Source organism: Apteryx mantelli, chromosome 5 (genome assembly GCF_036417845.1).
Source record: "Apteryx mantelli isolate bAptMan1 chromosome 5, bAptMan1.hap1, whole genome shotgun sequence".
Classification (NCBI taxonomy): domain Eukaryota; kingdom Metazoa; phylum Chordata; class Aves; order Apterygiformes; family Apterygidae; genus Apteryx; species Apteryx mantelli.
Genome location: NC_089982.1, coordinates 50,751,303 through 50,765,869, shown reverse-complemented (window position 1 = coordinate 50,765,869; position 14,567 = coordinate 50,751,303). Strand labels below are relative to the sequence as shown.

Genomic DNA, 14,567 nt, shown 5'->3' with positions numbered 1-14,567 from the left:
ACTATACCTACAGAATTCAGATTTCTACTGCCAACCACATGGACACATTTAATTTCCAAAAACTAGACGTGTCCATGAAATGCTAAATTGCAAATAACATCCACTGAATAGAAAGGCCAGAAGTTTATAATTCTCTAAATTTTGTTCTCTGATAATCACTAAAATGTATGCTATTTTCAACAGCCTAATTTAGGCACTCTATTTAAAAAGCTACATAAAATAGATTTATGTCCTTCCACTAGAAAGAATCATTTCTTCAGGCCATACTTGTCATTTATATCACAAAGAATATTTTTGTTTAAAGAAATTAGTTATTTTGATTCTTATATTAATGGCAAGTTGCAATACTGAAGTGACACAAGAATGAGATCATCTCTTTTAAATATTTCATTTATACTAAAGATATTTGTTATATTTTGTGTCACTCCATGTTGTGGCTCCACGACAGTTAAACTTTCCCTTCCCTCCCCATTCCCCCCTCTATGCAAAGGCCTACCTCCTCAATTGTGACTACGGAAGGTGAAGTAGCAAGTTTCAGTAAGTAAACATCTCTCATACTTTTGAAACACAAAAGGGAAACCAGTCTCCCTCCCCACCCTACATACTTAAAAAACAAAAACAAAAACCACAACCTCTTTTTACTCCCTTATACGGGTATTCGTAAAATTGTGTCACAAAAATGCACAGTGAAAATGACTGATTGATATTAATAATTCACAGATAGAGCTGAGGTCATCACTTGTCATGTTTGGCATTGTTTTTCCTCAAAGCGATCCTGGCTGGTTACTTTCAGCAGTGGCTCAGTTTTTGAAGTAAAAAAAGATCAACTCTGCAGCAGAGTTTAGCCTCTGACCGGGGGCATCACACATCTGTGGCATTTTTTTTTTTAAATGAAGTTGGCAACTGCATGGACATTGAAAATGCAGATTACACTTACAGTGTCTAGACTTTCATATATGTGCTCAGTTACAATTAAGTGAAGCAAAAAGTGTACATATTATCCCTACTGCTATTCTGTTGCTACAGAGCCGCAAACGTGAAAAGCAATACCTTGAAATAAAGATTTCTTTGTTGCTCCTATTCTACATAGTGGCACAGTTTAAGTAAACACTAAAACTGTGGTTGAGATGCTTTTTTCCCCAAAGATGTAAACATCAGTCCCAGTGTCGTAAACTTTGCTGTATAGGATGAGACAGGAGATCTGAGGCAGAATGACTATCAGACACTAGTAACAGAAGCTTGCAGGCAGTTAGCAGGTTTTTGCAGTTTCTCAGCTTCACTTGTCGGCGGGTCTGCGGTCGCTCGGAAGTTGAATGTTGGGCCTGCGCCACCATGTGCAGGACTCAGAGCTGGGTTCTGACGTCTGTTACTTTCAACAATACTCGAAGTGTTGGATGCCAGGCTCTCACGAGTACTAAAATGGAAAAAAATACATATACACACTCATATATGACATACCTATATACCTATTTACCAGACAGGAAAGGAGAATAGAGTGTTTTATAATAGGCTTCCTGTGTTTGTATGTAATGTCACATCAATGAACCATCTCATTTTGATGATTCACATATGTTCCTCCAAAACAGCTTCCAGAAGTACTAAGCAGTCATCATACTGTAACACAGGGATAGCACTAAGCAGAGCTGAAGCTGTCACACAAAGTCTGCGTGACTGAACGAGTATCAGGCATCTGGATTTTTCATTCAAGGAAATGGCTTCCATCTTGCATGTGCAACGTATTAATTTCCTTCCTGGCTGGTGCATTTTAGCACAAAGTAATTTCATCAAATCAGCTCTGTGACTAGGCAGAGCTAGAAGAATTACTGCATAACACAGCTTCCTCTGTCTCCTCTTCTACCCATGCCTTGGTATAGAAAATGTTTGTTTACTGAAAACACTACTTTACATTAAATCCACAGTGCTTCTAAATACAACACTTCTCTTCAATTTTGATTTGCAGCTGAGATATGAACTTACGAGATGGTGATAAATATTAACTTTCTGATCTGTAATCATGCCCTCAACAAGTACCAGTGCTATTATTTCATTCGTATAATGGACGAAGTTCCTTAGTTCTAACATACTGCTTATCCATGGGAGTGACTGCATGCTTAGCACTTTTAAAAAATAGCCCTTTTAATAACACATCTCATTATGAACAGAGAGGAGCCTACGTTTTAGCCCACAGCTTTTAAAAAACTCAGCCAATATATGCTAGGGCTAGTTTTACCACTACTGTTTTTTGGTGCTCTTTCCACTCTTTATCATTTTTCATCTCTAAATAATGTATTTGCATGAAGAGAGATTTGTTTCCAAAGAGCCACATGCCTCCTGGTTATGTATCCTTCATCTATACCTCTACTCCTTGCAAGATGACATCATAACTTGTTATGGAGATGTTCACGGAGTACATTCAGCGCCCTGAATGGGTATGAAATAAGCACTAAAAACAGAGATACTAATGACAGAGTTTCATAATCAGTTTAAAATCAACCTAAATTTACCTGCTACTGAAAGGGGCAGCTTTTATCTGCCTCACGTGGACCTGACCCTGCCACATCTTCCTGCTGCTTCCCTGCTGCTGGGGCCTGTGCTTATGGAGCCTTGCAGCCAGCCGCACCAGGGACCCCTCTCAGTTAAATACTAGCCCTACAAAAAAAGGAAAGACTGGTGCTAGCATCAGGGGAAGGGTAGGAACACACAGCCTTGGATGCGGCAGGGGAAAAATGTGCCAGTGCGTGGCTGGTGGGTGAAGAGTGCAACATCTTGTTTAGCTGCAGTGCAGACTTAAATCATCTTAAACTGATCACAAAACTGTATCTAGAAAATCAGTGATGCTTTTAGAAAAACTCTGGTAGATCTTTTAAATTAATCAAAATGTTACTGATCCCCTTCTGCCAATTATTGCCTTACTGTAAGCAGTTGCAAACAGCTATGACGGGTGATGCACACAACAAGGTATCTCTGTGAGCTGGCATGAGGCAGGCTGCAATTCCACTGCTCGGTTTTTATTCCTCTCCCTCTGGTTATTAATGAGAACAGATGCAACCTTTGTTTTTCAGAGATAATTCAGTATTGTATCATTCTGTATGGAACCACCAATTCCAGATTTTCAAACATTTTCAGTTATGGTATTACAAACTGACCATTGTAACATGTATATACAAAGACTGCAGTGAGAGTTTTGCGTGCAGAGTAGTGCCAAAATTAGCTCTTTCTTTATGTGACAAAAGAGCAGCCGTATTATATAAGCTCTAAAAACAAAAAAATAAAATAAATATTCAGAGCTAACAGACACTGTATATTACTTGCATAAAATCATCAGACCAAAATACTGTGAGGCTGTTAGAAGTTTTCTAAATGGTGATGTGTTCAAGAACTTTACACACAAAATACTTTTTAAGTTAAATAACCATGGCAAATCTCTTTAACTACATAAATCCTGTTTTTTTTTTAGATGTCCTTTTTAAAATTTGTCACCCTTTAAAAACATACTTTTTTTTTCACAGTTTAGAACTGATAATTTTGATTCCCTGAGCAACACTGTATATTGCTGTTTAAATGGAAAGATACCACTCCACCTCAGGAAGTCCAGAGTTACACATAAGTGGAGGCTAAGAGAGTATATCTGAGAAATATCACTACATGCATGTCGCGTTTTTATACTCCTCCCTAGACATCTGCTAATGGACACTGTCAGATCTAGGTGAATCTTACCAGATGAATACTGGATGGCTGTTTTTTATTTCCTGGAAAAGGGCTGCGGAGCACATTTTTTGTTATAAGGTAGGAAAGTAATAACAGCATGGTAACTATAGCCAAAGGGCTGAATCCACCCTCAGCTCCATTTATTTTAATAGAATTATACTGAGGAGTGAACAAAACTGAGCAAAAGCATCCAATTTAATCATCTCAATGCAAAACTCAGGGCTTGGATATATAAAAACCTTTAAAATATCCAGACTATATGCTGTCCTTAAAATAAATAAATAAATAAATAAAAATAAAAAATCCCCGACAGAATGTTACTCTTTTTTAGCTTACTTTATGTGGTAAAAAAAAAAAAAAAAGAGAGAGAGAGAGATATGCTAATAAGCCAATGGTAAAGAAACACAAAAAAAAGGATGGGTAGAACACAATCATTGTTTATAGCTGCGTATTTGTTTCTCATTCAATATTAAAAAAAGCAACATAACAGCACTAAATCCAGTACACTCACCACGTTCTGTTCTCTTGCTAGCTAATTATAACAGCAACAGAAATTTTAGCTTTTATGTATAGATAATTAGGGAAGAAAACATCTTCCTTTGCATTAACCAGAAGTGGAGGCTTGATATTCAGTAAGCATGCAGCTAGTGAAATAATAGTCTAAGAACTGTTTTTTATCCAGGCAACCCCCTACCTCCTATCTTGGAGATGAAATGCATTCTGCAGTGAGACAGGCTGGGTAAGAAGCAAACACCATATACTCCCCTGCAAAAACAGATTGCAAGTATAGCACTTCAATTTAAAGGAGAGATTACATTAAAAAAAAAAAAAAAGGTGCAAATAGCCTCATACAGCAGTTGTATGTGAGAAAAGATGCCGAGCATCTGCAGAATAGATACAATCAATAACGGGAGCAAATTCAAAACCTTCTATAGTTTCTTTTATAAACAGAATTCTTTTTTAAACAGAATTCACTGTAACAGGTACAATTTACTCCAATTATTCTTCTTTCTTATTTTTTACTCAGAAAAAACATACGTATGTTAAAAGCCCACTCTAGTAGTTTGATGATCACTGCATGCTGCATCAGGCCCAATAATTCCTGCCTTGTCATTAACATCAAGCAGAAGTAACCATCAAATCCACATGAATTTATTCCAGAGTGATGATTTTAGCTGAAAAGGAAATCTAGTCCTGTGTACAGAAGCAGGAAATCTTTCACATGCCTTTCCAAAGCCTTTGCTATCGATTTAAAAGAATATATAATTTTGAGAAATAAGAATACTTTATACAGGCAAAAAAAAAACCATTTTCTTTTACCTAATACAAATCCAGTCCTGGAGGTTTTATTTTTAAATCACAGGCAGTAAATAATTTAGGCCTAAGTAAGATGCTGTAACTACCACTGTAAATTATTTTTGTGGTTTTAGAGTCTGGACTCTGATGGGTTGCTATCCAGGGCAAACAGTAACAGGTAAGCTCCATTCCACCAGGGACCTAGGACTTTCAAAGGTCAGAGAGAAGGAAGAAGGCTCAAGTGAAGAATTCTGAACCTGGAAATGAGCTTGTAAAATCTTCAGAGCAGGCAACAGATCAGCAACTGTCCCTTCCCTATGTTTGTAAGACTCCTACCACAGTGAGACTTCCATGATGTCCGAGATCCCTGGAACGGAAATGACTAACCATCACCACCACACAGAAAAGTCTGGACTCTTTTCCCAAGCATCCTAGGCAGGACACCTCTCTCTGCTGATGCAGCACATGGTCACCTCTGAAGTTCAAATATCCTGAGTACTTTCGGCTGTGTGGGGGGAATGGCTGTTCCAGTCTCACCAGTTTGGAATGGCGATAGATAGAACTTCCAATATTTTTGAAGAAAACAAATCAAAAAACCCAAACCCAAAACAAGTATCACTTTTTTTGTCTGAGCCAAAGATTATGCCACCTAGTTATCTCTAGTCTTCCAAATAGTCTTGTTGATGGTATCTTAGAGGGAAAGGAAAGGGGGAGTACGTGGGAGCTTATCCCTTCTATTCTAAATGCAAATTCAAGTTTAACATGGAATAATGGATACAGGAAAGTTTTCAGCAGAAGGAAAAAGAGCTAATACGGAGTCAATGCTGCAAACGGTCATTGCTTGCTTACAGGATGGGGGAAAACCCACGCATCTGAATAGTGGACTCTAGAGCTGCAGAAAACATTGTCTAAAAAGGAGTGAAATTGTTTAATATGACCCTATGCTCTTTCACCAACATCAGACAAACAAATAACTAAGAAATGGAACTTTCTAGTCTGTAAAGTTGCAATGAATGTGACAGTCCTACCGTGGAGAGTTGAACCCGCTGTCCACAGTAATGCTGCTGCTGTCCATGCTGTCCAGGCGAGCTGAATGGGTAGCTCTCTGGTTGTTGTTATTTTCTGTTTCCTTCGGGGTGAGAAGAGTAAGATTCTTCTCAAACTTTCGCTGCAGATCCCTTTCCTTTTCTCTCTCTAGCAGCCACTGCATAGTGCCAACATCATCCCTGTTCTTTTCTTCCTCAGCATTTTTGTTTGTTCCTTCCTCCGAGTCATCATCATCAGAAACATTGTAGTAGTCGAAGGAGGCCTCCTGGTTCCCAGTTGTCTCTTGCTGTCTCTGTGAAACAGGCATGACTTGTGTGACTGAGGTTACTATCGCTTGCTCAAGTTTCTCACATCTGACTGGCAATGTGTCAGAGGGGGTCTTTTGATGGGGCTTTAGCAGGGGTGTGCTAGACTTATGATAACTATTCCCAGAAAGAGTATTGTGCAGAGGTTTAAAGAGTGTGTCCTTGCTAAATATTTCTTTCCTTTTATCAAGGCTGCTTGATTCAGTGTTATGGTGTTGAACCAGCCGCCCATTTGCAATCACCTCTGGAGTTTGGCCAGCAACAGCTGAACCACTGCTTGGACCCTTCGGGGACTCCTCTTTGTGCACCCCAGGCTCCCTGGCAACATGTTGAGACTGTCTTTCCGAGGGAGTCATTTTTTTCAGCCCATCTGTCACAGTCAGTGTGTCATGATCCTCTTTATTCTTTCCCAGTGGTGATGGAGCAGTAAGCACAGTCTCACTGGATGTGTTGCACTGAAAATAGTCATCAACTGCAGACTTTGTTGTGCAGGAATTGAGCTCACTGTACGATGGCAAACTCTCTGTAGGCTTGTTTTGTTCCAACAGGCTACAAGAACTGGGGGTTTCTACACTTCCACTAACTATTTCGGGGATGCAATTCTCTTTGTAGCCAGCAGATGAAATCAGAGCCCTTTGATGATTGAGTGATTGAGATGGCCTTAAGGTACTATCCTCAATGTAAGTTTGGCTAGTTGTTTGGTCATCTGGGCTACAGCCTTCACCTGTGTCTGCAGGTGTGCCCAAAGTAGCAGAGCCCAGAGGTCCCTTGGAGTTATCCATAGATCTAGACCTTTCTTTGGCCTTACTGGACCTCTCGTTCCTTGATCTTCTATCCTGTGTATGGCTATGGCTCCGATGGACCTTGGAGTGGGAGCTTCCTCTGGAAGGTTCAGGAAAAGGCATTTCAGTTCTTCTTTTGGCCAACTCACCAGACACATCCCACTCTGGTGTCATGGGAAAGTGAGATTCAATCATGTTAGGATTGCTGTGCATTATAAAATTATCTCCCTTGTGCTCTATTATAAAACAGCCTTCCCGTGGGGATCGAGTCAAGGGATCATAAAACTCATACTCTCTTTCAGCAGGTATATCCAAATGAGAACCATCTGACGGGTCTCCTTTGGACACCCGAGTCTTACTGTGTGATCTTGATTTCCCGTGAGACTTTCTGTGATTCCTACTTTTTTTACTTCGTCCACTGTGGTGAGCTGAAGATCCAGCTTTGCTTCGCTGAGCTTTCTCTTCTTCAAGTTTCTTCATTAGTGCAGTGTGCCTCATGACATTTTCCACAGTCAAGTCTGGGTTAATGCGCCTGATAATCTCCATTTCTACCTCTCTAGGTATAGTGGTAGGGGTGTCCTCGTCCCTTAGCGGCCACTCCTCTGGAGGAAATTGGGCAGAGAAATTTGCCAACTGTTTTGTCTTGTCCTTCTTAAAACTTAATCGGAATAATTTGAGTCCGAATTTCTTAGACTGCTTTTCTACATCCTTAGGCTTTGTGAGTGTCTCTGCTTTATAGGAAAAATTGACAGTACTTTTACTTTTCTCAGTAGGTGCGACCTGACATAATGCAGGAGGACAGTATGAATCTTTACAGTCCTTTGCTGATTTCCTCTGTAGGGTAGATGCATGCATGCTGTGCATGTCTTCTCTGCAACAATGGCAGGAGTCGCAGTGGTTTTTGGGTAGTGTTCGGTCCCTGACGCATCCCGAGGTGGAGGGAGTTACAGCTCCTTGTTGCGGAGAGGTACATTGAGACCTGTCAGGTATCCTCTCATCCAAATGGTACCATTTACTGTTAGTTCTTATGAGAGAGGGTGTTATAAAGTAAGTCTGTGGGGTTACAATGAAATAACCATCCGGAGTTGGGTATATTTTCCTCTCCCGTACAAGCATATTCAAGGTATGCCGAAGGATTTCAGGGCTGGGTGTTGGAACTCCTAGAAACGACAGTAAACACATATCAGGCAGTGCATAAGCCTCTGGCTACCTCCCTCCCCTACAAAAAGTTGTTTTTCCAAGTGCAAGCTGGAATATGCTGAACGAACAACTCCAGCAAAGCACTTTGGTAGGCATTCTCTTGTCTGTTTGTTTTCCCACTCATCTCCTACACTTCAGACATATGAATTATTAATTAAATAGAAAGGAGGACATTAATGGAGTATTAAAAAAAAAAAAAAGAGAGAGAACTTCTAGTCACTTCATTGTGCAGGTGACCTTAAGCTACAAAATGGACTCGATGATGTAAAGCAAACGGAATCAGGGGAAATATTTCATTTTTACTCCTCTTCCAACCAAATATTTATATCCCAATTCACCAGAACTATTCATTACAATGTATAGTTAACTATAAAACAGTGGTTATTTGTTACTTTGGATGCCTATGTCGTTTTTCACAGCAAAACGCTACAAGGAAAGAAAAGCATTCCCCAAAATTGCCCCTCTATCACAAACTTGATCAAACTTACTCAGTCTCCCATTCAAACAGGCCTCTACATCATTTTGAGTGATACAACTCAACTTACCCAAACAAACTTGTCCACTATGCAGCAAGTTATAGATCTAATTCTTAACAGCTTGCTTCTAAGACTTCTCTGCCTGTCATGGGAGACATGAGGGAAATCTACAGAAGTGCATATATCACCTACTAAGAAAGGAACAGCTATGACAACCCTGCATCCTCTGCATGTGGTAGATTTGGCATTGTGAGCCTGGCCCTCCTCACTACTACTACTCCTGCTAAATTCAGTGGTGCAGGACCAAGTCTTTAATACTTTATTAGATAAAACACCAAATTAGTATGCTGTGCATAGGAATAGGCTCCATCTAGAGCTAGGGGAATAAGAAATTTAGTTTGCAAGTTTATAACCTGTTTGTGTTGAAGAGGAAATAAAAACCTTTCAAAATTTTCAGTGGAAAAAGTTATCTTCAAACAATACATTTTGTCGAACTAAAAACCCATTTAACCTAACTTTGGGTACTGACCTAGTTTACATTTTTTTTAAGTAAAGAAAAATTTTAAACCAAGTTTGGAGTTTTTTTTAACTAAAAAGTTCATATTATTTACTCTAGGTTTAGGCTTTCTTTTCAACAAAACTGATTTAGGAAAAAAATCATACAGACTCAGAGTAATTTAGGTTGCAAGGAACCTCTGGAAGTCATGCAGTCAACCCTCCTATTCAAAGCAAGGCCAACTTATATCAGGTTGCTCAAGGCCTCGTCAAGCCAAATTCTGAATCTTCAAGGATGAAGATTCCATGAAATCACACAGGCAGAAACATTTCAACAAAGTAGATGCTTTTCACAAAATCACTACATGGAAAAATCTCAACCAGGTGTAATTGCCACAAACACAGTATCTTCCATAGGGCACAGTGCGTGGTCACCAACTCCTCTCGCACATGTCAAAGGCTGGAGCCTGAAAATTCACAGAACTCCTTGTGGTAGCAAACACAAGGAAAGGAGTGAAGGCACTATGGCCAAAACCCTGTCAAAAGATTAGTGTACTGCTGATTGCACACTTAAATGGGTTTCAAAAGTCAGCTCTTGGTACCACAGTGTAAATGAAAGACAGGACAATGAAAACTTGAACATATCAGAGCGCCCTATGTGACAAAGAAAACAAGAATTTTCAGTTTCTTTACTGACTAACCTGGGATTCTGAGATAAGATCAAATAAACAAACAAGCCTGGAAGAAGCCTCTGTATTTTTTAAGTACTTTTTAAAATGCAAATGGATGCTACAGAGCTCACAGACATCATCACTGAAATATGTTAGTAAATACAGAAGCTTACACAACATTTTCTTTAAAGGGAGTGGGAAGGGAAAGCTTTTATACTTCATATTTCATAAAGTCCTTGTTGAGCAGCTTGCTTTTTTTAATGAGCTAAAGAACTTGCTCAAAAAGAGTTTCTTGGTGCAAGGCTCACTCAGCACAGGCATAGCCTTGGGGATGGGATCAGAGTCTGCAGTAAAATACTTGGTCACCCAAATGAATCTGGCCTTCACAAACTCTCCAGGTAGAGTAACAAAATAAGAAGTCTTACAATGCTGGGCAGATCACAAGGCGACCAGTACTGAAGCTTACAAGCAGCTCTACTATCGCCTGTAAGCTCTCAGAAGAAAGGATTCTTGCTGCCAAGCACCCTAACACTTGATTTCAGAATGTAAAATATGGGGACAGAGATCTCCCATTTACCATGTCAAGAATATTATAAAAACAAAACACAGGTTAAATTCCTTGGATTCTTCTGCAGCAGAAACAGATGCAAACTACCTGGAAGATACGGAGTGATGCAAGGTGAAGAGAATCAACTACCAAGGGACATTCACCACTTTCTAGGAAGAACAGGATAGATCCCATGCCCTGCATCTTGACATACCCTTGGAAATCTGCTCAAGTCATGCTGAAGGGAAATCTAGAGGAAACTTTTGCCTGTTTGAGTTAAGCCCTGACTGGAATTTAAGGGAACAGCTAAATATATCTTCACTTCTTCCCCCTAAACCTACAATAGCAAGGTAATTAAGAAGACAGAATTAGATTCTAGTCTCTCTTATGGATGTTACTATTACACTGCTTAAGTGGCACTGCTTTGACTTGCCAGAATCTTCATGTCCAAACTTGAGGGGTCGAGCAGGCACCTGCTCTCCCAGCTTGGAGAAGGGACTTCCTTCCAAGAAGCAAACATAGCCCTTCTTGTTTGCAAGTTTTATGCTTTTACTCCAGTGTAGGCAGCATCCCTAAGTTGTCCACTTCTAAATGCAGCAAACAACCTATTATAACTAGGGGCAGAGCTCAAGATGAGCAAGATGAGAAATGGGTAAAGATGCCATCTAACTCTGCAGGTGAGCCCTAGGCACCATCCCTGTGACACAGAGGAGAAACAGCCTGTGTAGAACAGAAACCATATTTGGCTACAAACATCATCTCTCCTCATCTCAAATTTCTTTTTTGTTTAAACAGAAACAGATAAACAACTCCCCCCCTCCACCTTTTGTGCAGACTTGGCCACTTAACACAGGACTTGGATTTATTTATACCAAAACAAATATTTTTAGTAATATTGCACCTATGGCCTTACCCATCAATATTGCAGCAAAAGGACTTTTCTTTTTAATGATTATCTCTTTTTTTCTAAATCGTAAAACCCCCTCTTGTGTAATACATATTTTTAACACAAACTTCTGAAATACACTTTACCAAAAAAGTGCACAGTAGAAGTGATGTGGAGAACACCAGTACCCAACTTTCATTTGAATGATTATATGCCATTGTTTCTGTATTTTAGCAGTAGCAGCTGCATGCACATTCTCGCACTTGGAATTCATCCTTCCTGAAGATTTAATGACAGTAGTCAAGAAACAGAAAATTCATATGAATTCCTTAACTCACCCTCTTTCTCAGTACTGTGCTGCAGGAAACATATTAATAGTCTTATATATAGCTGTGGATGTTATTTGAATGTAGAGACATTACTATACAACTCACACCTAGTAATAACTAAAATTTTATAATGGAAACAGCAGAATGTTAAGAAAAACATGGACCTATGAGTGAATGCAGTTACAACAGAGAAGGTGTCATGGAGAAGTACATGGGGGTATTAGATGTATTTCATGCAGAGTCCACAGAGGTTCGGATCAAAGACTGTGGATGATCCAGTCAGAGGAAGTAAAAGAGACAGGGAGAGGATATAATTTTAGAGAATAAATGTGAGTGGAAAAAAAAAAAAGCAAATGAAAGGGAGAATCAGGAACATGCATCTTCTTTTCTTTTCTCAGGGTGTCCACATTTAATGGGATAATCCTAGAGAGATAACACAGACTCTGGAATTTCTGGACAGGCAAACATGCCGGAAACAGCAACACATGAGAAAAGCTGAAATCTAGAGAGCTGGAGGAAAACTGGAACCCTCCTCCCTAGGCCAGAGGCCTGTATGCCCCCACACTGAAGAAAACACACCAAGCGCCCTCTGTATCGGGATTGAGGGGCAATCAGAGAGCAGGCTGTGCTCAGCACGAACGTCCAATAAAGGGTAGAAACACGGAGAGCGATTTCAGTACTCACAAAGACTGCTGTTCCTTAGCTGATTGTGCGTCTCTTCTGCCCTGCGGTGGGCTGCTATGTCTGCTTGGATAACACTGCCCCGTTCACCTTACACTTTGCTTCATCACGATATGTGGATGACCCCAAAGCCAAGCTCAGGAGCTTCTTCTTCCTGTGCACTGTAGGGTCCAATCCTGCTGCCACAGAGATGCAACTGTTGTGCAGCAGCCACTCTCTCCTCCCACCTCTACATACACAACCTGACCAATCCAGGAGCTTACACATAAGTATCTCAACACATCCCTATCTTTGTCTGGTAGGACATGGTCCTCCATCCTGATTTTACTTTGGGACTTTTTTTTTTTTTTTAAACATACTCATTAAAAAAATAAGAACAATAAAAAGAGATGAAAACACTCTCCTGGGAGTTTACGGAAGAGTTAGGAAAAGAGACTGAAATGGATCTGCTGATGTTTTACACTAAGTTATGCAAATATGCACTGCAAATACATGGTAAAAATAATCATACGTATTTTTCACTCAACAAACCATAATGAGTACAATGTGTTGGGTAAATGAGTCTCCAAACACCGGATGCACTGTAGTTACATTGACTAAGTCCTGTGAATACAGAACGTGCAGACAAACACAAAAGAAAACACAATTAGCGTGCCTGGGCAGTCAGTGATGCTGTAAGCTACTTGTGTCAGCCTCTTCTCTGGAGTTGGAGACTACCACTTTTATCATTCCCACCATAAATCCCCACGGTTCACTGTCCCAGCTGGGATGATGGCAGATGGGGATCTTTGGAGGCCAGTATCACCAGCTAACACTGGCCACAGGTTCTGCCCAGGTCTCTTTCAGGCACATTTGTATTTACAAAAGCAGAAATAGACTCAAACTCAAATCTGGCTTTCCTGCATGGTGGACAGGAGCACTCTGACACCTGCTGTTTCTGGTTTAAATATTTCTTTATATTTAGTACTTACATGAGTACTTTAAATATAGCCATGTATGGTATAGCCTCAGCAGATGTATGCTTGACTGGCTTTCACTGCTCATATCCCAAGCTAAATGAGCACAAAGATCAAGGAGTTTATTTACACTGGGAAGTGCTTAATATCAAGCAATGACTACTAGAATGGATTGCTGACTTTAACATACACACTGTAAGTAAAAGAAGAATATGGAAAAAAAATTACCAAGCAAAACTGGCTCCTAAACTGTTGACAAGTAAATTTATTCTGCTGACAAGTAAATTTATGTTTCACATTTCAGAACTTTCCTTTTCTTTCTGCATTTATTTCCACTCTTCTGTCCCATTTATCCTACCCAACAATTTCCTTTTGCTACTACTTTCATCTTCCCTCTGGACCAGCTACCCCAAGGCTCCAATTCTGTTGTTGGTTCTTGGTTTCAAATTCAAAGCAGGGGGACGATGGTTGGGATTCTACACCAGTACACGTAATAACGGGTGATACAAACATAGCACAGGAGGGCCCTGATTTATTCCACCTGGTTGTGGAATTCCATTACATACCCAAAAACTTGGAAGCCCAAACCTCCCTTACAAACACTGGAAAGAGAGATCCTCCCAGGAGGAAATTCATATTCACACAGCTGAAGAATACAAGGATATTTTGCACTCTGTTTAGCTGCAAGGCTGGTGGGATTTCCATGTCAGATTGTGACAGGTTGATTGAAAAGTAAAATAAATACTCTTCTGCATGGACTTTCACTAATACTTCTACAACCTGTAAAAAGGTTAAAAAAAACAAACCAAAACAAACAAAAAAACAAAACAAACAATGCAGGAAAGCTCTACTGTAGACAAATACCTAAGGCAGAAGCAGGTCAAACTGTGTTCTTCACATGGCAATTTCAATGCAGTCCAAAATTAAGAAAGTAAATATACTAATGAGAAACTGTAAAATGGGAGCAAACTGGGGCCAGCTCTGTTTCAATTGGAGCCACCGGCAAAAACTCTCCTGGCTTTAAGGGGAACAGACCAGGCTCAGAGGCCTACAATGAGTGAAAGGTGGTTCATTTTTTTTCCTGTGTCCATTAACCATGTGACAGCTTCACGCCTTTTCACATTTCATGAGCCAGAGAAGGAAAAGGCCAAGGTGGCTTCTTGTTCCTGTAAACAGTTCTATTATCCC

At 40.0% G+C, this 14,567-nt stretch overlaps 1 protein-coding gene across 2 annotated transcripts in view; it reads right to left on the bottom strand.

Annotated features, from left to right (window-relative positions):
• Positions 1–497: 497 nt before the first annotated feature.
• Positions 498–14,567, bottom strand: part of STOX2 (storkhead box 2) — a 149,263-nt gene continuing 135,193 nt past the window's right edge. The window contains exons 3-4 of one of the 2 annotated variants that reach the window (XM_067297956.1): positions 6,033–8,298; positions 498–1,414 (exon numbers count right to left, since the gene is read on the bottom strand). In XM_067297956.1, the coding sequence (XP_067154057.1) occupies positions 1,219–1,414; positions 6,033–8,298 (2,462 nt within the window). In that variant the 3' untranslated portion in view covers positions 498–1,218. Of the gene's footprint in view, positions 1,415–4,707; positions 8,299–14,567 lie in introns of those variants that run through there. The other variant, XM_013942145.2, reaches the window with a different exon arrangement.